The sequence below is a fragment of the Sphaerodactylus townsendi genome, unplaced genomic scaffold, assembly GCF_021028975.2.
Source record: "Sphaerodactylus townsendi isolate TG3544 unplaced genomic scaffold, MPM_Stown_v2.3 scaffold_25, whole genome shotgun sequence".
NCBI classification, from domain to species: domain Eukaryota; kingdom Metazoa; phylum Chordata; class Lepidosauria; order Squamata; family Sphaerodactylidae; genus Sphaerodactylus; species Sphaerodactylus townsendi.
Genome location: NW_025950418.1, coordinates 87,676 through 110,791, shown reverse-complemented (window position 1 = coordinate 110,791; position 23,116 = coordinate 87,676). Strand labels below are relative to the sequence as shown.

General features: G+C 45.6%; 1 protein-coding gene across 1 annotated transcript; it reads right to left on the bottom strand.

The window, feature by feature from the left end:
- Positions 1-6,026: 6,026 nt before the first annotated feature.
- LOC125425282 (C-type lectin domain family 2 member B-like) lies at positions 6,027-21,876 on the bottom strand. Its single transcript, XM_048482880.1, has 5 exons — positions 21,547-21,876; positions 15,656-15,751; positions 12,659-12,843; positions 7,854-7,957; positions 6,027-6,264 (listed from the first exon to the last, which is right to left on the bottom strand). The coding sequence occupies exons 1-5, from the start codon at positions 21,680-21,682 to the stop codon at positions 6,153-6,155; spliced, it is 633 nt and encodes a 210-aa protein (XP_048338837.1). The 5' UTR covers positions 21,683-21,876; the 3' UTR covers positions 6,027-6,152.
- Positions 21,877-23,116: the final 1,240 nt, after the last annotated feature.

Here is a 23,116-nt window from a genome sequence, read left to right as displayed (position 1 = left end):
TCTTGATGTTTGCAGCCATGCAATCCTCATAATCCTTTTTTGCCTCCCTTACAGCTAACTTGCTTCTCTTTTGCCACCATTTGTGTTCTCTCTGGTATTCTTCATCAGACAAGTTGGACTTCCATTTTCTAAAAGACATCTTTTTCCCCCTAATAATTTCCTCAACCTCCCTTGTTAACCATGGTGGCTTTCTTTTGGACTGGGCGCTGCCTTTCCTAACCTGCAGAAAACATTCCAGCTGAACTTTTATTACTGTGTTTTTAAATAACCTCCAAGCACCTTGGACAGTTTTGACTCTCTTAATTTTCCCTTTCAGCTTCCTGCGCACTATCCCCCTCATCTTTGAGAAATTTCCCTTTCTGAAGGCGAATGTAACTACATTAGTAGTTGTCACTTGTTCAAATGCAGATAGTGAATCTGACAGCATTGTGGTCGCTGTTCCCTATTGGCTCAACAGCACTGACTTCCTGCATCTGAGTCCCACATAGAATTAGATCTAGGATCACCCCTCCTCTGGTTGGCTCCACAACCATCTGCTCTAAGCCACAGTCATTTAGCAAATCTAGGAATTCTCTCTCCTTACTATGGCCTGAATATGCATTTTCCCAGTTTATGTTAGTTAAAATCACCCATTACCACTACATTTTTGCTTTTGTTGGCCTCTCTAATTTCTTTTTCCATCTCAAAATCCTCTTGTGCACTTTGGTCAGGGGGACGATAATATATTCCTAATATTAAACTATCCTTCACCCCTGGTATTGATATCCACAATGCTTCTGTAGGGAAATCAGCTCCCCTTGCATTGTCTATTTTATGTGACATTTTGCTCTCTTTGATGTAAAAGGCAACCCCACCCCCTATACGCCGTGTCCTATCCTTCCTATGGAGCCTGTAACCTGGGATAACAGCATCCCACTGGTTCTCCTAATTCCACCATGTCTCTGTGATGCTCACTATGTCAATGTCCTCCTTCAAAACTCTGTACTCCAGCTCCCCCATTTTAGGTCGAAGGCTTCTACTATTAGCATAGAGACCCCTGTATACTCTGTCTCTGCCCCTAACCTGGGATTTATTTGTTTTGCCCTCTAGCCTTTTGTAGACACTATCACTTATCACATTGCTATGCTCCTCGCTTGAATGTGATTGATTTAGAAAAACCTCCCTCTCTGTCTGCATCCCCATGGATACTGTATTCTGAACCGAAGTCACCTCAGCTCCTGTCGGCTTTCCCCCAGGGTTCAGTTTAAAAGCTGTTCTGCCACCTTTTAAATGTTGAGTGCCAGCAGCCTGGTTCCTCTTTGGTTAAGATGAAGCCCGTCCCTTTTGTACAGACCTGCCTTGTCCCAAAAGGTTCCCCAGTTCCTGACAAATCTGAAACCCTCTGCCTTACACCACCTTCTCATCCACACATTGAAACCCTGGATCTCCGCTTGCTTAGCTCGCCCTGCGCGTGGAACAGGTAGCACTTCTGAGAATGCCACTTTGGGTGTCCTGGATTTTAACCTGTTACCTAGCAGCCTAAATTTAGCTTCCAGAACCGCCCGGCTACATTTCCCAATGTCGTTGGTGCCAATGTGGACCACAACCGCTGACTCCACCCCAGCACTGTCTAACAGCCTATCTAGATAAATGATAACACAATTATGCTATTACTAACCCTATTCTAATCTCATATTCACGAAAGTCATAAAGTGCAATACATTTATGTAAAGTGCCAGTGTCAATAAAAGAATGTAAATATACAATTTTCATCATATCATTTGTCAAGTGTATATCCAAAAGTCCATATGAGACTTCAAAATGATGAATTCCAAGACATATTTACATTTTCATTTTCATGTGATTCCCAAATGGAACTTCACAGAATCTCATTACGTTAATTGTCAAGTGTATATCCAAAAGTCCATATGAGACTTCAAAATGATGAATTCCAAGAAATACTTACATTTCCATTTTCATGTGATTCCCAAATGGAACTTCACAAAAGAGCTAGTATATCCCATGCCTTTAGTCCATACATAGATGGTATATTGAAACTGAGAATCCTGTATAGAATCACACCACGCGTCTGAATGCATTTTCGAAGGTATCTTCCTCAGTATACTGATTCTCAATAACTTGATTTCATCCTGGGGTTCTACAACGCAAGGTTGTTGTTATCCATACTTATCATAGTATTAAAAACCAGTTTAACCACAATTGTTATGCATACTTACAACATTTTTATAAAGTGTCATTCTTCCCCTAGAGATCATCTTATACAAACAGGAAAGAAGGTCAAATTATATACAAAACCCATTAATCATGCACACCTGTCTCCGTGTGAATGTTGAGCTGGCATTAAAGGGATCCTTCAGTTCATTCATAAAAAACAGGTCCAATCTATTTCTCTGTTAAGACCTGTGCGATCCGATTGTAAAATATAGGTCCACTTTGCCTCCTTTTGTAAAAGAATCTGTTTGGTATCTTTATTTGTTGAAGATATATGATAAAGAACTACAAAGGAAAAGTCCTTCTCTGTGTGTTGTTTTTCCTTAAAGTGGCTAACCATAGGAGCCTCCTCTTTTCCTAATCTGATATTGCTGGCGTTCCATTCCTGTTTAATTCTCTAGAGTATATCAGAACATTGGTGCCAGGGAGGGTTTGTCTCTAGGCAGAACATGGGAGTTTTCTCTTTATCATTGGGATGCTTGAATTCCTGGGCATGATTTAGAACAAAAGGGGTCTTTCGATGACACTATGAATTCCATTAGGCCAAATGCTAATAGACTAGGTCAGAGAGCCTACGTGGCCCCTCGCTTAGCAGATTATGGCTGCTGCCATCCGAGGCCTGGCTAGGAAAGGAAAAATATGTGTTTCTGTTTCTGCGCCTACAGAATCCCCCCTTTTCAAATGCGCCCCGAATACTTGAGGGGTGCTAAAGAAGACAAGTAAAAGTATCAGGCTCAGAATGAGGTTCAGAAATTACAGTGTGCAAAGGAATACCAGGAGGGGGCACAGGAGGGCGGAAGGACTGGGCTAAACCTTGCAAACAAGAACAAAGCATAGGGGCACATTGAATACAACAGCAGACAAAAACTCCCAATAAAGCAATGATTAAACAGACACCAAGGAAAGGACGCAACCACCCCAAACCTGGCAGCCAATCAAACATATGATCCCAGAAGTTAGTATAATCCATGGAACCAAGGGGATGGATTGCATCTTGAAGTTTTTCCAAATCAGTAGTGATATTTCCATTAAGATCAACATAAAGACAGCAGTGTTCCCCAAGCATAGCACAGGTACCTCCCTGTTGTGCGGTCAGGATGTCCAGAGCCCTGCGGTTCTGTAAAACCATATCAGCAAGGGAATGGAGTTTGGCTTGCAACGCGGACATAGCATGGGCGGTGTATTGAAACCCATCTTCAACAATGGCCGAAAGATTTTTGACAGCCTTCTCTATTTCTGCTACACCATAGAAGGGGAATAGGGCACGGAGGAAAGTTCCCCATCAAGGATGTGACTCGCCTACTAGCGGGTTAAGAATAACTTCTCTAGTAGGTGTAGCTCGGGGGAATCGATTTCCTAAGTTTAGCACCTGTCGAGGGGGTATGGAGTCACGCTTTTCAAGCTCTAACACAGCTGTACCAAAGGAGCACAAACCTTTCCATTCAGCATGTATAACTTTCCGACCAACAGGACCACATATGAAATACAATCCTTTTTCAGAGAGCAATAAAGATCGACCAACCTTTTGAGCAATGGAGTCAAGGACTTGGCAAAGCTCAGTGATACTGACAGTTAATACTTTTTCATAAGTACAAGTATACATTAGGTCTAACCAGGGTAAGATAGAGTCAGCTGTACCTTCCCAGGCCTGAGTAATGTTCTTTTCTTGAGCAATTTTGTATATATGACCATAGGCTTCAGGGGAATGTACAGAGACATAAACGGTGGTGTGAGAGTCGGAGACCTTTAGGTAACCATGAAGACTTCCTCCAGGACGGGCTTTATAAACAACTTCTCCTTTTTCTGGGGTCCATTCATACCGGCTAAAAGACAGAATAGCTCCGCATTTTCCAGGGTCTAAGGAACCATAATCTTTGGTGCCCTCTGTCTTCCGCAGGCATAAAGGAAAGAATCAGTGCGGGCTGAGGTGGTATACAACTCCCGCCCTGGAGTACCCAACCGTTCTACCGTATCTAGCTTCCAGGTGGAGGATACCTGAACCCATTCGAACTGCTTTGGAGAATTAGCAGGCCCACTAGTGTAATCGTGGGTATCATCAGGGCCATCAGTAAAATCAAACCACCAGGCTAAGGTTTTGGGGATATGAGTGTAATGTGCCCACATTCCAGTATAGGCTATTTGAGTCTTATAACAGAGCCAGCAATTGGAGAGGTTACCTAGGGTGGCAATGTACTGTAAGGGAGGCTTCAGGGGATGGTCCGGAAATGCAGTAACCACTAGGAAAATGCTGAAGTACACTAGTAACGTATTCGTGGGCATCTTGGGCCTAGAGTATACACCTGACAATCACAAATGGTAAGCCGAGGGAGATTCAGTTGCCAAAATAACCGAGGTGTGTATACTGGATGACAAATGAAGTTTTCAAAAGTACTTAAACAATTATAGACTATTTGGTCGAGAGTCTGATTAGTGGCCTTAGTTGCTCGTGTAACCTCTTTCTGTGGGTTCTGTGGGGCAGTTCTTGGAAGGAGTTGCAAAGAACTAAATTTAAACAAAACAGTTTACTTCTCTTAACAAATAACAAATTTTAAAATATTTAACATTTGACATTTACACTTTACAGTCCTGTTAAGTTTGCATTTTCGTGTCCTTATATTTACAGTCTACTGATATTGCCAAGTCCAATTCTTCTTTGCTGGTGGTTGGTTTTGAAGACTTCAGAGGCTTGGTGAACGGGATTCAAGATGATGAAGGTTCCCAGAAAACTCTCACCATTTACATACACAAAAACCCTGAAACAATAAATTCTAACATTTAAAATATAGCAAAAAAATAAACTCCCTTCCCACTAGTTCCCCACAACATTACAGTTACCTTAAACAAGGTGTTAAGGGCTTAATAAAATCAACCAAGGTCCCAGCCTGGTAGCCTTGCTTCCTGCAACCTCATGAGTTCTGCAGCATTCTGCTTCTTTTCAGACTCCACCCCTTTCTGGGTCATCCCATTCTTACACAGGGGTTACACTCGCACTAAGAGGGATCCTCTAGAGGACCCCACTGGCTAGATACGGCTGGGACCCTTTGAAACACTAGAAGAAAAGCTACGGTTCTATCCTCACTGTCCCGAAGTTGGTAGATGGCAGAAAAGTAATGTGGGCACGCTGAAAAGGAGGGGGCTGGCCTAGCGGTCACCCAAGTCCCTGCCCATGGGACTGGAGGAGGTGGCAAAATATAATAAGGACCAGGAATATACAAAGAGTGAGGATACATGTAAAGAAACAATTGAACTAACAAAATGTAAAGTACAGTCATTGATAAACGCACAATTCTTGTTGATCGAGTAGCTACCCCAGTCTCGCCTATGTTGATTGAAGAACCTTGATTGAAGTCTTCTGCAGCAAGGCGTCCATGAATAAACCGGTGCCCAAGCCACTATATCAGGGGGATAACCGGAACCCGGAGCAGCCTGTGGTTAAGAATTTTAATCAGAGTCCGAGTCAGTAGCTGATTCCTCTTCCCTCAGGCAAGCAACCCGAGAGGGTGGAGTCTTTGGATGACTGTGTTTGCGACGTTGTAGGCGCAGGCGCAACGCTGGGCCAAGCTCAGAGGTCCACACGTCCGGTTGCCTTGCAGCTTCTCCTCGAGCGTGGACTACAGAAGGCGGATTAGCACATTTCAGCCAAGTGTAGTGGATCCAAGGCTTCACTCCCTGCAGCTTAGCGGAGGAATAGGTAGTCAGCAAGACCTGGTGTGGGCCTTTCCAGACAGGGTTCAATGGCTCCTTTTCCCATGATTTCAGGAACACCCAATCTCCCAGTTCAAACGGACGTAACGGAGCAGACAGACCCGCCTTGATCTTGTCATTTTACTCCTATTGATGTATCCCAGAACAGCATTGGCTTTTTTGGCTGCCGCATGACTCTGCTGACTCATGTTCAGCTTTTGGTGTCCTAAGGCTCCCAGATCTCTTTCACCTCTGTATCACTTCAAAACTGGTTTATGGCAGATCCAAGGTTCTTCTCTTGAGCATCCGGAGCTAGCAATGCCTTTCTGGTTTACATACGCACAACGTCCTCCGCCAAGAATTGTAAACCTGAAGCATTAAAAAAAATGGCATTGTGAATTTTTAATGAGGGAAGGGGGGTGATTTTAACCCTTCCTCAGCTGGTGGGAAAGTGCCATCAAGTCACAGCTGACCTAGGGTGACCCCAGAGGGTTTTCAAGCAAAGAGAGAAACAGCAGTGGTTTGCCATAACTTGCTTCTGCACAGCAGCCCTGGGCTTCTTTGATAGTCTCCCATCCTGCTACTCCCCAGGACCCAGGCATGTAGCTGCAATGGGGACATCTGGTGTGGCTTGTCCTGGGCGGCTCCATTGCAGTCATGTGGGGAGGCGGGGTTGGGGGCATTTTGGAAGCATGTCGGGGGGGGGGGAAGGCGCATGCAGGCAGTTCATGCCTCGGGTGCAGTTTCCCCTCCCTTAATCACTGCCAGGACCAACCCTGCTTAGCTTCCAAGTTGCAACAACAGTAGGCTACTCTGGGCAGTCCTTAGCTGAAGACCCGTCAAGCTGCCCCTGAGAGATCCTTGTCCCCCATTAACAGCACTTCAGTGGCAGAGGGGAAATGAGGAAGCCTGTTCCGCTGCTGGAAATGTCCTTCCTTGGAATTTGCCACACATTCAAGTGCCAGGCCTCAAAATTCTTTAGAATAAATGGTTCTACATAGCTCCTTCCATTGCCTGGTGACAAGGCTGTTCTTATGTTGGAGAAGGAGTAAATAATCCTACTGTGCTGAAGACATGTATAGCAGTGACTACTGTTAGCGAGTAGACCCATGGCACAGAGGAAGGCCAGTTACTGAGAGCAGGAGTAAGCAGCCTTGGCACTCAGCTGCAACACCACAATAGCAAAACACAGCACAAGAAGCAGTGAAGTGCAGTTTATGTATAGTGCAGCTATATACGAGTATTTACAGAAGCAAGGAACAAACGGACAGCATGCGACACCAGACGTAGAATACCCTAACCAGCAGCATACAGTCCCATCTGTTCAGTATATATACAAGCATAGACCAATCAGTGTAAAGGTCACATAGTCCTGTTGAACCTGGTTTGATCCGGTTTGGTCCAGCTCACGGCCTCTTGCATCAGTCAGGTGAGCTGTCAGTTAGACCACACCGATCTGCTCCAGCACACAATATGCTCAGTGAGGTATTGCTATACTCTGACACCCCTTCTCATATTATGGGCTAACCGGTAACAAGGAAAGGTTTTAAGGAGCATAGGTTTTAAGGAGTATGATACTCATGAACCGTTTTAACACATCAGGATGAATAATCGACAACCCTGTTGAAAGTCAGCAATAAAAACATTTTTTTTTAAAAAAATTAGGTGTTGGGTTTTTTTCCAGTTCTTGGCGATGTGGGGTGGAGTCTGGGTTTGGGTAGCACTGTTCATAAGGCAGCACTCCTACTTTTCCTCATTTCAATGTTGGTTGAAATTGAGTTTAGAATGCGTGGGGGATGCAAAATTACTACATGTCATTGAAGATGTTCTGAACAACTCCATGGAGAGTACTTTTATTTTCTTAGATTCAGTACCCCACCCTTTCCAAGCTGAATAATGTAGCTGAACATCTAGTTTCTATATTTGGCCTGCTTGAAACATACAGAAGAGAGACTCACCAATCATTGAAAATAGAACCATTGATCCATTTCCAGGGCTGACTTAAATTTCTTCTTAAGCCAATCCAGTGGTCTGCATTAGTTTTATAGCGAAGCATAAAGTTCTGAAAAAAAGAAAAGAATTACCGATCCCACTCAGGGTGTGTCCAATTTAATTCTGGACAGAAATTAAACCCACACTGATCAGCCATATGACTAATGCCTTATCCAGATGGTAAGATATGGAACAACTGGGAGCCCTGGTACAGAATTCCCTTTGCTCAAATCATATATAGAGACATCTTGCTGTAGGCACAGACAAAATACTTTTAACCTAGAACGGGGGTAGGGAACCTGCAGCTCGAGAGCCGCATGCGGCTCTTCTGCCCTTGCACTGTGGCTCCATGAGCCGAGCCGCCAGCCCCATCCTTGCCCGCCCTGCAGGCAGCAGGGCAAGCACACCAATTGCCCACGGCCGGCTGGGCCACACCGCAGGCTTCCCCTCTCGCCCGCCCTGTTCGAGCGGGGCGGGTGCTTTCCCGGTGGCCGGTGAGGCCGAGCCACCGGCTACATCCTTGCCCGCCCTGCAGGCAGCAGGGCAAGCGCACCAATTGCCTGCAGCTGGCTGGGCCGTGCCATGGGCTTCCCCTCTTGCCCGCCCCGTTGGAGCAGGGCGGGCGCTTTCCCGGCGGCCGGCAAGGCCAAGACGCTGGCTTCATCCTTGCCTGCCCTGCAGGCAGCAGGGTGGGCACACTAATTGCCCAGCTTCCCCTCTCGCCCACCCCGTTGGAGCGGCGAGGCCGAGCCGCTGGCCCCATCCTTGCCCGCCTTGCAGGTAGCAGGGCGGACGCATCCATGCGCTTCTCAGAATGAGCGGGTAAAATCCCCCAATATATACAGTGTTATCTTTATTTTAAATGTCAAAAATTATTTGCGGCTCCAAGTGTTTTCTTTTCCCATGGAAAACGGGTCCAAATGGCTCTTTGAGTGTTAAAGGTTCCCTACCCCTGACCTAGAAAAAGCTATTGTATAGTTCAGTCATCCTGGGACTGAATCGTGAATTGCACAGTGGCCTTTTCTTCCCCCAAATCAGACATGTGCTGTAACAGATGTCACTGAGAAAGCTGCCCGTGCCTAGTCATTATGTAACTAATGAACAAAGAAAGGTCAGGCAATATCTAGCCTAAGAGAAAAGTTATTATCTCAGGTGTGGGCGGTCTCCAACCTTTTTGATCCTGCAGACACCTTTGGACCTCTGTCACAAAGCGGAAGACAGAATTTCAAAACTGCTGCCATAAATGGCAAAGCCAAACACAATATGGCATGGAGTGAGGCCATGCTTATCTCTTAATAGTTCAGCATTTCATCCTGTTAAACAGGATGCCTTTTAAAATGAACATAAAATATTTTCTTGCATACACCCTCAGTCACACAGTGAAGATATTTGTGTTGCTGAGGCAGCTGGTGCTCCCAAAGAAACTGTTTAAAGGTCTGCACAGTCAATCAGACCGCCAGTGACCAATCGGAAGCCCCATTATGTAAAAGCTCCACCTGGCCCAGCCTACTTTCTAAAACTGGTTGGTGGGCACCAATTTTGGGGAACCCTGTCTTAGACTATTCCTTTCTACCAAAATGCCAAGTCTTCACACACCATGTGTGTAATTTTGTTTAGTAACTCATGATAGCCAAAAGGAATTTGCAAGTTTAGAGACAGTTATGCTACGGAACCAAAAATCTGGAAGGGTGGAGCTGTTTCTTCCTTGACCTGGTTGTGGACTTCTAGCAGGACAGTTTGAGGTCCAAGACCTCACTGGGTTCCTTTTGCATCTTAACATCATGAAACTCAGTACGCAGATACGAAATTGCATCTTCTAAATTAAGAAATCCTGTTTCTCTCATTATACAGAAGGAATCTTGTTTTGAAAACAAACATTACTGAAACCAAAGACATTGTGCTTCAACTGACTATTACCCCTCTGATACAAACCTCTGAAATCCTGGGAAGGCATCTCTGCAGCTCCTTATTTATCTGTTATCACTTCAATGAAATGTCATTGGGCTTTCTCCAGAGCCCGCTTTGATGTCTTTCCTTCAGCTGTATTATTTGGGAAGGGTTTTTTTAAATAAAATCTCACATGAGTTAAGAAGTTGTATCTGCAATTCAGGGAATGGGGAGTCTATTGCACATACCTTTCTCCACTGCAAATTTTATGGAGAGGAAAATGAACTCTTAATTTTCCTTTATTTGGTTTTAAAATTATTGTTAAAGTCAAAAACCCCAAATATCTGATTCGATAAACCTGATTATTTTCAAAAAAACTCTGAACAAATTCAGGTCTGTTTGAATTTTTAGGGTTTTGGGGGTTTTTTACAGTTTTTTGCCAGTAGGTGGTGCATGTTTTAAGCCAGTAGCGCCAATCTTGCAGGATATCTTCAGGAGACTCTCTTGATGATTTCTCCCAAGTGTGGTGATGTTTGGTTCAAGGGGTCCAATTTTATTGATCCAGTGGGAGCTATTAGGAGATGGGGGCTACCTGCGTGGTATCAAGAGAGTCTCCTGAAGACACCCTGCAAGTTTGGTGCTGCTATCTTAAAAATGCACCCCTGACAGGCACCCCAAGAAATTTCCCCTGATTCTCCTTTTGAACTGACCTGGCTCCATTGCAGTCAATGGGACATTTCTGGGTGTGTGCAAGCAGGCTGCACATTTTTCAAGGTGGAGGCACCAAACTGTCAAAGTTGCTTTAGGAGACCCTCCTGGTAAAAGCACTGGGGTTTGATCAACTTTGCTTCAGGGGGCAATGGGAGATTGGCCCTACCCCTTTGAGGGTCCATAAAAATGACCTACCACAAAAGCAAACAGAAACTACCAGCAACAGAAACAAACCGTTACTAAGGAAAGGAAAACCTCCAAACAGTGTTCTTTAGTTTTAACTAGATGAGAGCTTAAGGGGTGGAGAGGGGGGATTCTCTACTTTTAAGTTTAAAGGAAGTCCAAGGCGGCTAGCTGCAATTGAAGGCTCCCCCAAATGCAAAAGTTTAAATCCCCTGAATGCAAAATGTTAAATATCTATTCGTAATTCAGCATTCTGAGCTATTCAGATCAGCTTTTATCAGCCCTGCTTGTATTCGGGGCTGATAAAAGCTGGAAAAAGACCAATATAGCTCTTTTGGGGTTGTTGTTCTTTTAATTCGGAAAATACTGAATCACCAAGCCAAGTTACGTGGGTGTATTTTTTAAATCAATCCAAAAACCTTTATTAGGCATAAAACCAGTGCCAAGAATTTCAAATACAATAAAAAGATCATTATTGCTCAACTTGCAGTACACAGAGCAAAAACATAGCAACAGCTTCAGATATTTCAACACTAGAGCTATTTAGAAGCTTAGCCATTTTTGTTTTATCAGAAAGGAGCATAAATCCTGTTGGTAACACAGTTCTCAAATTGTATTTTTTAAATCATTCTGGCCTAGGGCCATATAAATAAATTGATTGATTGTTCTTCTCCTGCAGTTGCTTGGATTTAAATACATGCTATGCTAAACTGAGACCTGGAGGTGTTGGGCATCACTACTCCAGGTAGTAGCTTCTACCCTCAGGTTATTTTTTGTGCTGAGAAGAATAAGAAGAAGAGTTTGGATTTATATCCCCCCTTTCTCTCCTGTAGGAGACTCAAAGGGACTTACAATCTCCTTTCCCTTCCCCCCTCACAACAAACACCCTGTGAGGTGGGTGGGGCTGAGAGAGCTCAGAAGAACTGTGACTAGCCCCAGGTCACCCAGCTGGCATGTGTGGGAGTGCACAGGCTAATCTGAATCCCCCAGATAAGCCTCCACAACTCAAGCAGCAGAGCTGGGAATCAAACCCGGTTCCTCCAGATCAGAGTGCACCTGCTCTTAGCCACTATGTCACTGCTGCCCCTGAGGACAAATATGAATTTCTACCAGCCTCCCAGAAACTCATACTTATTTGAGTGCTGGCACATCTGGGCTTCCTGCCTTCCCCAGATCAAAGCAGAATGTCGAAAGCTGCCATTCTTTCAAATGAACATCAGCTGCAGAGAGGCGAACGATCTCCAGTATTTGGGCAATACTGCACCACCACAATAAAGGCACATGAACACATTTGGGATTTCAGTTCTGAAACCTTATGAACTTCAGCATCAGAAGCGATATAACCCACCTGCCACTCACTCGCTGCATGCCATGTGCTTACAAATTCTGTGCAGAATCTCTAGGCTTCCATCTCTGGCTCCATACCAGAGATGGACAGGAGAGGACCTGGCTCAGTGGTAGAGCATCTGGATGGAATGGAGAAGGTCCCAGGTTCAGTCTCTAGCATCTCCAGTAGAAAAGGCCAAGCAATAAGTGATGTGAAAAACCCGAGACCCCGGAGAACTGCTGCCAGCTGAGTGGACCATGCGGACTTTGGTAGACAAGTGGTCTGATTCAGTATAAAGGAGCAGTAAGGAGCAGCAGTGGCGTAGGAGGTTAAGAGCTCCTGTATCTAATCTGGAGGAACCGGGTTTGATTCCCAGCTCTGCCGCCTGAGCTGTTGAAGCTTATCTGGGGAGTTCAGATTAGCCTGTGCACTCCCACACACGCCAGCTGGGTGACCTGGGGCTAGTCACAGCTTCTCGGAGCTCCCTCAGCCCCACCCACCTCACAGGGTGTTTGTTGTGAGGAGGGAAGGGCAAGGAGATTGTAAGTCCCTTTGAGTCTCCTGCAGGAGAGAAAGGGGGGATATAAATCCAAACTCTTCTTCTTCTTCTTATGTGTTCACAAGTCCACTGTACAAGACAGGCAGGCAGAAAGACATGCTCACCATTTCTTCTTGGGAATCAACGACAGCCAAAGAGGCATTGAGAGAAGAACAGTGCATCTTGCTAGACGTCCAGTTTCCTTCAGCCTTTGCAAAGTAATAACATTTCCCCTGGTATCCAATCCAGCCATTTGGACAGGAGGCCACTGGGCAAGTAGGAAGAGCAGGAGATGGTTCTCTTCTTCTCACTGCAAAGAAGAAGCATTTCAGAAGTGGGTGGTTGTAGCAGTCATAATATAGTGATAGAAATTTCAGCTGCAGGTAGATGTATTCAATTGCTATATTGACAGTCAGTGTCTTTTGATGCAACCCCAGTCTGAAAGGTACAGAGAAGGGCTGAACGGGAGCCAGTGTGGGATATCGGTGAAGGCTTTAGACTAGGGGCCTCACGTTCTCACCGCTTAAATTACCTTGCTGGGTTGTTGTCATTGTAAAATCAAAGAAGCAGAACTGCACGCTGAGGCATATCCACAATACTAGAACCAGGGGGGCATCCATTGAAAATGCTGGGGGGAAGAATTAGGACTAATAAAAGGAAACACTTCTTCACGCAACATGTGATTGGTGTTTGGAATATGCTGCCACAGGAGGTGGTGATGGCCACTAACCTGGATAGCTTTAAAAAGGGCTTGGACAGATTTATGGAGGAGAAGTCGATCTATGGCTACCAATCTTGATCCTCTTTGATCTGAGATTGCAAATGCCTTAACAGTCCAGGTGATCGGGAGCAACAGCCACAGAAGGCCATTGCTTTCACATCCTGCAGGTGAGCTCCCAAAGGAACCTGGTGGGCCACTGCGAGTAGCAGAGAGCTGGCCTAGATGGACTCTGGTCTGATCCAGCTGGCTTGTTCTTATGTTCTTATGACTAGTAAGAATGTCAAGTTTCTTAAAAAAAAAACACTTGAAGGATCAGTAGGTAAAATGCTATCAGTCTCTGACCACTGAAATGCTGACAGATAAAAAAGGTAACTTCATAATCCCACATGCTCTGCAAACCATTCATTGGGACACAGAATGGCAGTGGCGTAGTGCCCGGGGAAAAGGGTTGCAACGCACCAGGCATGTGCCTCTGCAGGGATGTTCCAGGGGCGGAACGGGGGCGGACGGGGGCTTGGAGGGCGCACGCTCGCTCTGTCCCTGCAGAATGGTACCCCTCTTGAGCAATAGAACACTTGATAAGATCCATTGCATAAATTTTAACTTGCAGTGTTTGTAAATGCAGGTGCTTTCTCAGAAGACCTCAAAATGTTCCCTTCTGTTTCAGAATCTTGATACTGTGAAGGGATGTGGTATAGAAGAGCCAGCCGAAAGAAGGACCATGATCACAGTTCATATCTGATAAGGTTTGTTTGTGGTAAACAGTTTTAACTAAAGTTCCCTTGAGGTTCAGGCTATCTTAATTATACATTGCTTTTTAAGACCAGTTTTCAAAGCAGTTCAAGGTATTTTAATCAAACTGCTTAGACCAGTGTTTCTCAATCAGTAGTACACATGTGTCAGGGGGATGTTATCTGGGTGACTGAGATGCATTCCTAACTTGGTGATTGAGATGCATAACAAACCAATGCTGCTCAGTGCTATATGTAAGCACTGCCATCTGTGCATTCTTCCCTTGATCTTTACTTTATGGCTTCACATGCTTTGTAGATAACTAGGCTCCCCTGACACCCTAATCTCATGAGAGAGAGAGTTACATCCGTTATCATGTGGGGGCAGGAAGCCAGGTGGCTCTCTCACTATCTGCTGCCGACCTTGGGGTGCTTCAGCTCCAAAGACTGTTTTTCACAAATTCTTGGGAAGCCAGGAGGAGGGCTTTCAAAGGGGAATAAAGGGGATTGTGAAGCCAGTTTTGCCAGAAATGGCTTTTGCCAAGTACGGTGCTGTGATACTCATCCATAAACAGTGCTGATCAATACTTTAGAATATTTTTATTGGTTTAATGTTACAAGACCGAACAACAGGCCACCAGTAGAACACAGAAGCAGTTCAGGTGAGAGGCAGAGTTCTCATAACAATTACTAGGAATCTGCCCTCCTTTAATTCCCAGTGTGATATGCCATCTCCTCCCAGCTCTGCCATGGATTATTTGTCTGTGACCACTGGGAATGCTGGTATTAATAACAGAATGCTGGAAAACACATAAAGGTTTTTCTTGGGGAAAGTGGCATTTTTTGTCATGGTAGGACAAATGTTCTTTGACAGAACAGTGGGTAGGATAAAACAGGATGTAAAACAGGATAGATTCTGAACCTCTAGTTTAAACCATCCATCTGGTCTACGTGAAGCATATACAAAAGATGTGTGGGCTTCCAGGCTAATGAAGTGAAGCCAAAGAAAAGCAATAAGTGATGTCTGGAGAAGAGACCAAGGCCCCTTCCGCACACGCAAAATAATGCATTTTCAAACCACTTTCACAACTGTTTGCAAGTGGATTTTGCTATTTCGCACAGCTTCAAAGAGCACTGAAAGCAGTTTGAAAGTGCATTATTCTGCATGTGCGGAATGAGCCCAAGACATCTGAGACAGCAAGCTATTCTGTAGGCTCTGCTTCCAGTAATATAACTAAACCTATTCACAACTGACAAAAAGCAGCTCAGATTTTGACTTTCTGTTCACAAAGTTTGACAGTTTCATCACTGTAGCATATTCTTTTATTTTATCCTCCCAAGTTTCCATATTTGAGCAACTCTTGGTCTTCCAAGTCGATGCTATTAACACTCTAGCAGCCATTAACATATACAAACATAATTCATTAAGTTTCTTTGGAAAGTTATCAGGAAGAATACCAAGTAACATTATCTTAGCAGCAAAAGGGAATTTAGTTTTGAATTTCTTTTATTTTTGTATGAACCTCCACCCCATACTTAATTTTTACAAGTCCACCACATGTGAAAAAAGGATCCAACTTCTTCTTGACTTTTCCAGCAAAGCCTGTTACTAAACAGATTCACAATGGACAGAAAGCAACATAATGGGATCAGTGACCCTCTTCGCTCACCTGACCACACAAGGGTGAAAATTAGAAAGAGATTAAGTACCAGACTCCCAGCTGCAACGTAAAAAGCTGTTTTGCGTTTCTTACAATAATACAGCCCTGTAGAGAGAGAAAAAAATAGTGAATGCATCTCAGGTTTCAGCGTGGCTCTAGGCAGGCCTTGCAAGCGGCTAAAAGAAACTGCTCCAAGCAACCTTGTAAGGCACCAAGCACCTGCTTCTAACACAGGGATGTAGGTATAGATTTTTTAGGGGGGGGGGGTTGGGGGGGCCACACCTCACAGGGTGTTTGTTGTGAGGGAGCAAGGGCAAGGAGATTGTAAGCCCCTTTGAGTTTCCTACAGGAGAGAAAGGGGGAATATAAATCCAAACTCTTCTTCTTCTTCTAAACTTAGGACCTCAGATTCTCCCTTTAAATCCATGCCGAAGGGGGTGGATTTAAAAGGAGAATCTGGGGAAATTTGGGGGGTGCCTGCTGTCAGGGGTGCAATGGTTAAGCTAGAAGCACAAAACTTTCAGGGTATCTTTAGAAGTCTCTCCTAATGATACCACCCAGGTTTGGTGAAGTTTGGTTCAGGGGGTCCAAAGTTATGGACCCTCAAAGGTGTAGCCCCATCTATTAGCTCCCACTGGAAACCATGGGGAATGGGGCACCCCCTTTGGGAGTCCATAGCTTTGGACTCCCTGGACCAAATTTCACAAAACCTGGGTGGTATCAGTAAGAGACTCTCCTGATGATACCTCCCAGGTTTGGTGACGTTTAGTTCAGGGGGTCCAAAGTTATGGACCCTCAAAGGTGTAGCCCCCATCTTCTATCAGCTCCCATTGGAAACAATGGAGGATGGGGGCACCCCCTTTGGGAGTCCATACCTTTGGACCCCCTGGACCAAACCTCACCAAACCTGGGCAGTATAATCAGGAGAGTCCCCAAAACAATCCCTGAAAGTTTGGTGCTGCTAGCCCAAACAATGCGTTTCCTGCAGGCCAAAAACCGAAAAAGCATTAAAATGTTTTAAAAACCCACAAACGGGTGGGCGGAGCTTCGGACATGAATGGGGGGGTTTCAAACCCGAGAAACCCCCCCCCCTTACCTACGTCCATGTTCTAACCCTTTCCTGTTAGGGTAGGATTTCTGAGTGGATGTTAGTTTCTGCAGTTGACAGCTCAGAGCAGTGGCATTCCTGCCTAGGGACAGGGGGTACCCTATGTCCCCGGGCGCCCCCCATTTGGTCACGGGGGGGGGGGGCGCCAACATTTCAGGGTCGTTTGTGTGTTTTTAACATTTTTAAGTGTTTTTCACGTTCTGGCCTGCAGGGGGCGCATTTGTAAGGCTAGCAGCACCAAATTTTCAGGGTACCATCCAGAGACTGTCCTGATGTTACCACCCACATTTGGTGGTGTTTGGTTCAGGGGGAGCAAAATTATGGACCCCCAAAGGGGGTGCCCCTATCCCCATTGTTTTCGATGGGAGCTAACAGGAGATGGGGGCTACCCATTTGAGGGACCATAACTTTGGTCCCCCTGAACATAATTTCACCAAACTTGGGTGGCATCATAATAATAGTTTACAGATGATACCCTGAAAATTTGGTGTCACTAGCTTTAAAAATACACCCCTTCCAGGCACACCAAGAAATTTGCCCAAGATTCTTTGTTTTGCAGTGACTTTGCTCCAATGTAGCCAATGGGGAATTTCTGAGTGTGTAGGCAGGCTGCACATTTTTGAAGATAGGACACCAGACTTTCAGGGTGGCTCCAGGAGGGCTGGTAATAGCATCCAGGGTTGGAGAGCTTTGCTTCTGGGGGTTCAATTTTATGGGACCTCAAAAGGCTTATTTTGTTTCCCCGCTCCTGCACATGAAAGCCTGTGGGCTGAGTTCTCTCAGAACTCTCTCAACTCCCCCCCCATCACCACCCAGAAGCAAAGCTCACCAAGCTTGGATGCTATTACTCAAGGCCTCTTGGAGCCACCTTGAAAGTCTGGCGCCTCTATCTTCAAAAATGTGCAGCCTGCCTCAGAAATTCCTCATTAGCTACAATGGAGCAAAGTCACTGCAAAACAAAGAATCTTGGGCAAATTCCTTGGGGTGCCTGGAAGGGATGTATTTTTAAATATAGTGACACCAAAATTTCAGGGTATCATCTGTTAACTATTCTTATGATGCCACCTAAGTTTGGTGAAGTTATGTTCAGGGGGACCAAAATTATGGTCCCTCAAATGGGTAGCCCCCATCTCAGGTTAGCTCCCATTGAAAACAGTAGGGATGGGGGCATTCCATTGGGCATCCATAACTTTGCTGCCCCTGAACCAAACATCGCCAAACTCGGGTAGTATCATCAGGGCAGTCTCTGGATGATGCCCTGAAATCATGGTGCCGCTAGCTTTAAAAATGCGCTCCCTGCAGGCCGAAAAACACCAAAAATACCCCCCCAAAAAACCCAAATACCTTGCATTCGCATTTGTTCATATTCGGGCAGGACATAATCGGACAATTTTTGTCTGAATGTGCCCAAATTTGCCCAGATTCCAGCCGAATCTGCTATTTGTTTCATCTGAATCGCCAACCCTCAAAAGTGATGCTGTTTCAGGGTGGGGGAGAATTTAAAAGAAGAATCTGAGCTCCCTAGTTTAAATACAATTGAAAGTGATGCTGTTTGGGGGTGGATTCCACTGGAGGTGTTTTGTGAGAGATGATGTGACATTTGTTTGGTAAATGTTTTGCTGGGGGTGATTTGTGAGAGATTTACATGCTTAATACCCACTTGCACTGGCTTGGAGTTGTTTCTCAGGCTAACAACCTACCTCATAGGGTTGTTGTGATTAGGAAATTAGGAAAAGAGTTGGTGGGTAGAGAGCCATGTATGTTTTGATGGGAGTGGGAGGTGTTTTGTGAGCTGGTACAAAAAATCATTGTTTGGTCATGGTGGGGGAGGGTGGCCGCCCATACGCTGGGCGGGGGGACGCCAAACTCAGGTTTTGTCCCCGGGCGCCAGTTTGCCTAGGTACGCTCCTGGCTCAGAGCTCAGATCAGTTCATAGGACCCAGCCTGTGAATGCCCCCATGCTGGATCTAGACCAGGGGTAGGGAACCTGCGGCTCGAGAGCCGCATGCGTCTCTTCTACCCTTGCACTGCGGCTCCACAAGCAGAGCCGCCGGCCCCATCCTTGCCCGCCCTGCAGGCATCCATGCACTTCTTAAAATGAGCGGAGTAAAATGTAGAAACCCCCCCCCCCAATATATATAGTGTTATCTTTATTTTAAATGTCAAAAATTATTTGCAGCTCCAAGTGTTTTCTTTTCCCGTGGAAAACGGGTCCAAATGGCTCTTTGAGTGTTAAAGGTTCCCTACCCCTGATCTAGACAGACCTTTAGAACTAGTTAGTTTCAGAAGAAGAGCTGGTTTTATCTCTCGCTTTTCTCTACCTTTCAAGTAGGCTCAAAGCAGCTTGCAATCACCTTCCCTTCTCCTCCCCACAACAGACACCTTGAGAGGTGGGTGGGGCTGAGAGAGTTCCGAAGAACTGTGACTAACCCAAGGTCACCCAGCAGGCTTCACGTGGAGGAGTAGGGAAACAAACCCAGTTCTCCAGATTACAGTCCGCCACACTTACCCACTAACTAGAACAATGAAACGCTCCATTCACTTATTCAAGTGACTGGAAAAAGGCATGGCTTTATATCAGACTCCAATCTATCAACCTAATTTAAAAAAAAACACCCTTCCATGTGTGGTCAACATTATTTGGCTGACTTTTTAAACAGAACTGATTCAGCATCCAGTTTTCCTATGGCTGACTAGATGCTTCTGGAGAAAGCAGCCCTCTCATGGTTCCCTACCTACCTCCCACATCCTGTTCATATGGCTACTCACACCCACATCAAACATGACTTTTAGCTGTTCAGTTGTGGCTATTTAAGTTGCCACCTGGAATTCTGATTCACTCTTGCCTCTGTTCAAAAAGCTTTGCAGGTTTCTGAAGCTGGGAAAGTCAGCTGGGCACGTACCACAAAAACCATTCCTTTATCAAGTGCCCTTCAGCTACTTTAACTATCCATCTCCCGACAGTGCCGCCTAGTGCAAGAGATTTAGATTAGAAAGGCCTGGATTCAAATCCTAGGGAGCAACCCAGTGCAAATCTACATTTTAAAAAAAATCTCAAATTATTCTGTGAAGCTTTCTCCCAGGGAAGCATCTTTAGGATCACAGTCTAATTAAGCTGGAAAGCTTACTGGGTGAACTTGGGTCAGTTACACTCACCTTGCCTAACCTCCCTCACAGGGGCCCTTTCCCCACTCACCTTAAGCCCCGCGCTACTCTCCGCAAGTAGCGCGGGGTCCCATTGCACTCCCCACGTCAGGGGCGGCAACGGCGCAGCCGCCCCGACGCTGCCGCTCTTGTGCCACGCTCAGGCCGCTGGGCTGGGCAATCTCCTGGCGCTTTTTTTGGCGTAAAACGGGCCTTTGACAGAGCGCGGGGTCAGCTGCTGGAATTAGTGGGGGCGCCCAGATCGCTGCTTAAGTAGGGATGTCAGGGCAAGGCTCAGAGTTAAGCAGCCAGCAGAGCGACTGCGGCAGCAAGAGAAGTGGGGAAAGGGCCAGGGTTGTCAGAAGTATGAACGAGACCAAATGCATCTCAAATGTAACCCATGCCATCTTAGTATTTTTTGGTTTTGTTGGATCTTAGGGCCCAGGAGATAAGAGCTCACTGAGCATGTGCAGTTGGTAAACTTGCTTACTTATTACCAATCAAGAGCCCCACCCTCCTCAATTGATCTGGCCTACAGCTTAATTGAGGGAATGACTCATTTTTTTACAGACCCAAATTGAGGAAAGACCTGCAGCAGCTACATCAGATGCAGAAGGCCAGATGAGAGAAAGAAGCCCTGCTTGATGAATAGTTTGGACCTTCCTGCTATTCTTTCATTACTGGACACTGTTAGTGGTGGTAACTGTTCAGAGTGCTTTTTCTTTAAAAAAAGCACTGAAGATTTTGTACGATTGAGTTGTGCTGTATATATATACTCACTATATGTTCACTATTATTTATCCTTAAATGATAGAAAGTTGTGTGCTGTGTGGTTTCCGGGCTGTATGGCCGTGTTCTAGCAGCATTCTCTCCTGACGTTTCGCCTGCATCTGTGGCTGGCATCTTCAGAAGACCCTACTATCAGATCCTCTGAAGATGCCAGCCACAGATGCAGGCGAAACGTCAGGAGAGAATGCTGCTAGAACACGGCCATACAGCCCGGAAACCACACAGCACCCAAGTGATTCTGGCCGTGAAAGCCTTCGACAATAGATAGAAAGTTGTGTTAAGATTAAAAGTTTGTTAATTTGTTCAAGCAATTTCATATTGGGTTTGTTAAGCCACAGGGTGCTGTCATATATTATTTCCTAAGTCTCCAATGGAGATTGATGTGGCCAAGGATAAGTAGGTTACACAGACACAATTGAAATCACTGAGTGAAAGATTCATTTTAATGATTCTGAGTAGTTCAGCATGTGCGACTGCTAAAACATAATAAAAACCTTCAGAGGTGTGTGCTGTAAATAACAGATGCTTTATTGGAAGCTGGAAAAGCCAGCTAGGCATATACCACAAACAATGGCCCCTTCCGCACACGCAAAATAATGCGTTTTCAAACTACTTTCACAACAGTTTGCAAGTGGATTTTGCTATTCCGCACAGCTTTAAAGAGCACTGAAAGCAGTTTGAAAGTGCATTATTCTGCATGTGCGGAATGATACTCCTTTGTCAAGTGTCCTTCAACTAACTCAACTATCCATGAATGCGCAAATCATCACACACTGGCATTTCTAGGTCACCCCAGCTACAAATTGTTAACTTCTCTGACACCAGGTGTAGAAAGAAGTCAGACAGAAGCTTTACTTACCACATGGAGGTTTCGAACTAGCTGTTTTGTGCATGCTTGGATATAAGCTGAGGTTTTCATTAATTTCCCCATTCTTTTTTATATATGAATTCACAGGAAGGCACTTCTCCGCTTTCTCAATTTCCAATCCAGGCATCTTCTCTCTTCCCAGAAGGCTATTATGATCAACCTAAGAAGCAGGTAGAGGCAGAAAAACCTGAGTCTAAAGGCTTAATCCTTCACAAAGCCTGAGGAGTATGAGTGAAAGGCTGTGAGTGGGCGGGGTATTGAAGTCAGAGCTCCTGTCAGGACTTGAATTCAACTATCAGTTTCAGACTTTTAGCGTCTGAACACCTGCGGCGAGAAGAGAGCATTGGGGACACACCCAAGCAGGGGCGTAACAAGGCAGCCCCGGGCAAACTGTAGCCCTGGGCAAAACCTGAGTTGGATGCCCCCCCTCCCCATGGGTGGCCACTCCACCACGACCAATTTGTTTTGCACCAGGACATTGGGACCTGCAGGGGGTGCATTTTTAGACATATCAGCACCAAAACTTCAGCATATCATCAGGAGACTGTCCTTATGCTACTCCCCAAGTTTGGTGCAGTTTGGTTCAAAATTATGGACCCTCAAAAACTGTAGCCCCCATCTCCTATTAGCTCCCATTGGAAACAATGGGGATAAGGGCATTCTCTTGGGGAGTCCCATAACTTTGACTCCCCTAAACCAAACTCTCACCAAACTTGGGGTAGCATAAGGACAGTCTCCTGGATGATACGCTTTCGAAATTTTGGTGCCGCTAGCCTAAAAAACTGCGCCCCCCTGCAGGCCAAAAATGGAAAACCACTAAAATACCCCAAAACGAACCCAGCATTTTGATGCCCCCCACAAGGTGATGCCCTGGGCAGCTGCCCACCTTGCCCAATGGACATTACGCCAGTGCACCCAAGTCTAGCCAAAGGAAAGGAATTTACTTCTCAGGAGAGAAAAATTCCTAGCCCAGATTCTTCGAGCAGAGCTAGTTCATCTGAAGAACTGAGAGGCAGCCCAATCCACTGAGGGGGGCGGTTTCGTGGCAGCTGGAGACAGCACAGCTGCACCCGCCTCCAGAGAGGAGTGGGGAGGAGCAGGGGAGGGAAAAGCTGAAATGTTATCCATGGCCCAAAACTTCTTGCTGTTTTTCAGTGGGCTAGACCTGCATTTTTGCTGGTGTAAGTTGCTGGCAGCAGAATGGGGTATTTCCAGGCTGAAAGCCCTCAGGAAGTGATTATTATCGGCTCCACCCCAGGAATGCCCCCGGAATGCACCCATTGGACCTGGCAAAGGGTCTTGCAGAGGAGAGTGCCAGGGCAGTGGCAACTTCTGCACCCAGGCGTTACAGAGTCAGGCAGTACCACCACCACTGTCCTTGGTGCCCTGATCAACAGTGTAGGTGCCACTTATGCTGTGAAACTGCCAATGACACTGGTTGTGCTGTCATGCCAGCTCCACAGCCCTCCCCACACACACACACACACACACATGGATTGTACCTTTCAGAAGAGTTTGTGTCAGACAGGGACCATTCTCTGGTCAGAAAGGGGCATTTACA

Bases quoted from the DNA above. Each gene is read 5' to 3' on its own strand.
- LOC125425282 (XM_048482880.1), bottom strand. From the start codon at position 21,682: ATGCCTGGATTGGAAATTGAGAAAGCGGAGAAGTGCCTTCCTGTGAAT. The intron at 7,958-12,658 runs GTGAGCATGTCT...TCTTTTTTTCAG, and splicing joins TTGATTCCCAAGAAGAAATG to AACTTTATGCTTCGCTATAA. The intron at 6,265-7,853 runs GTGAGTCTCTCT...TTAATGCTTCAG, and splicing joins GGTTCTATTTTCAATGATTG to GTTTACAATTCTTGGCGGAG.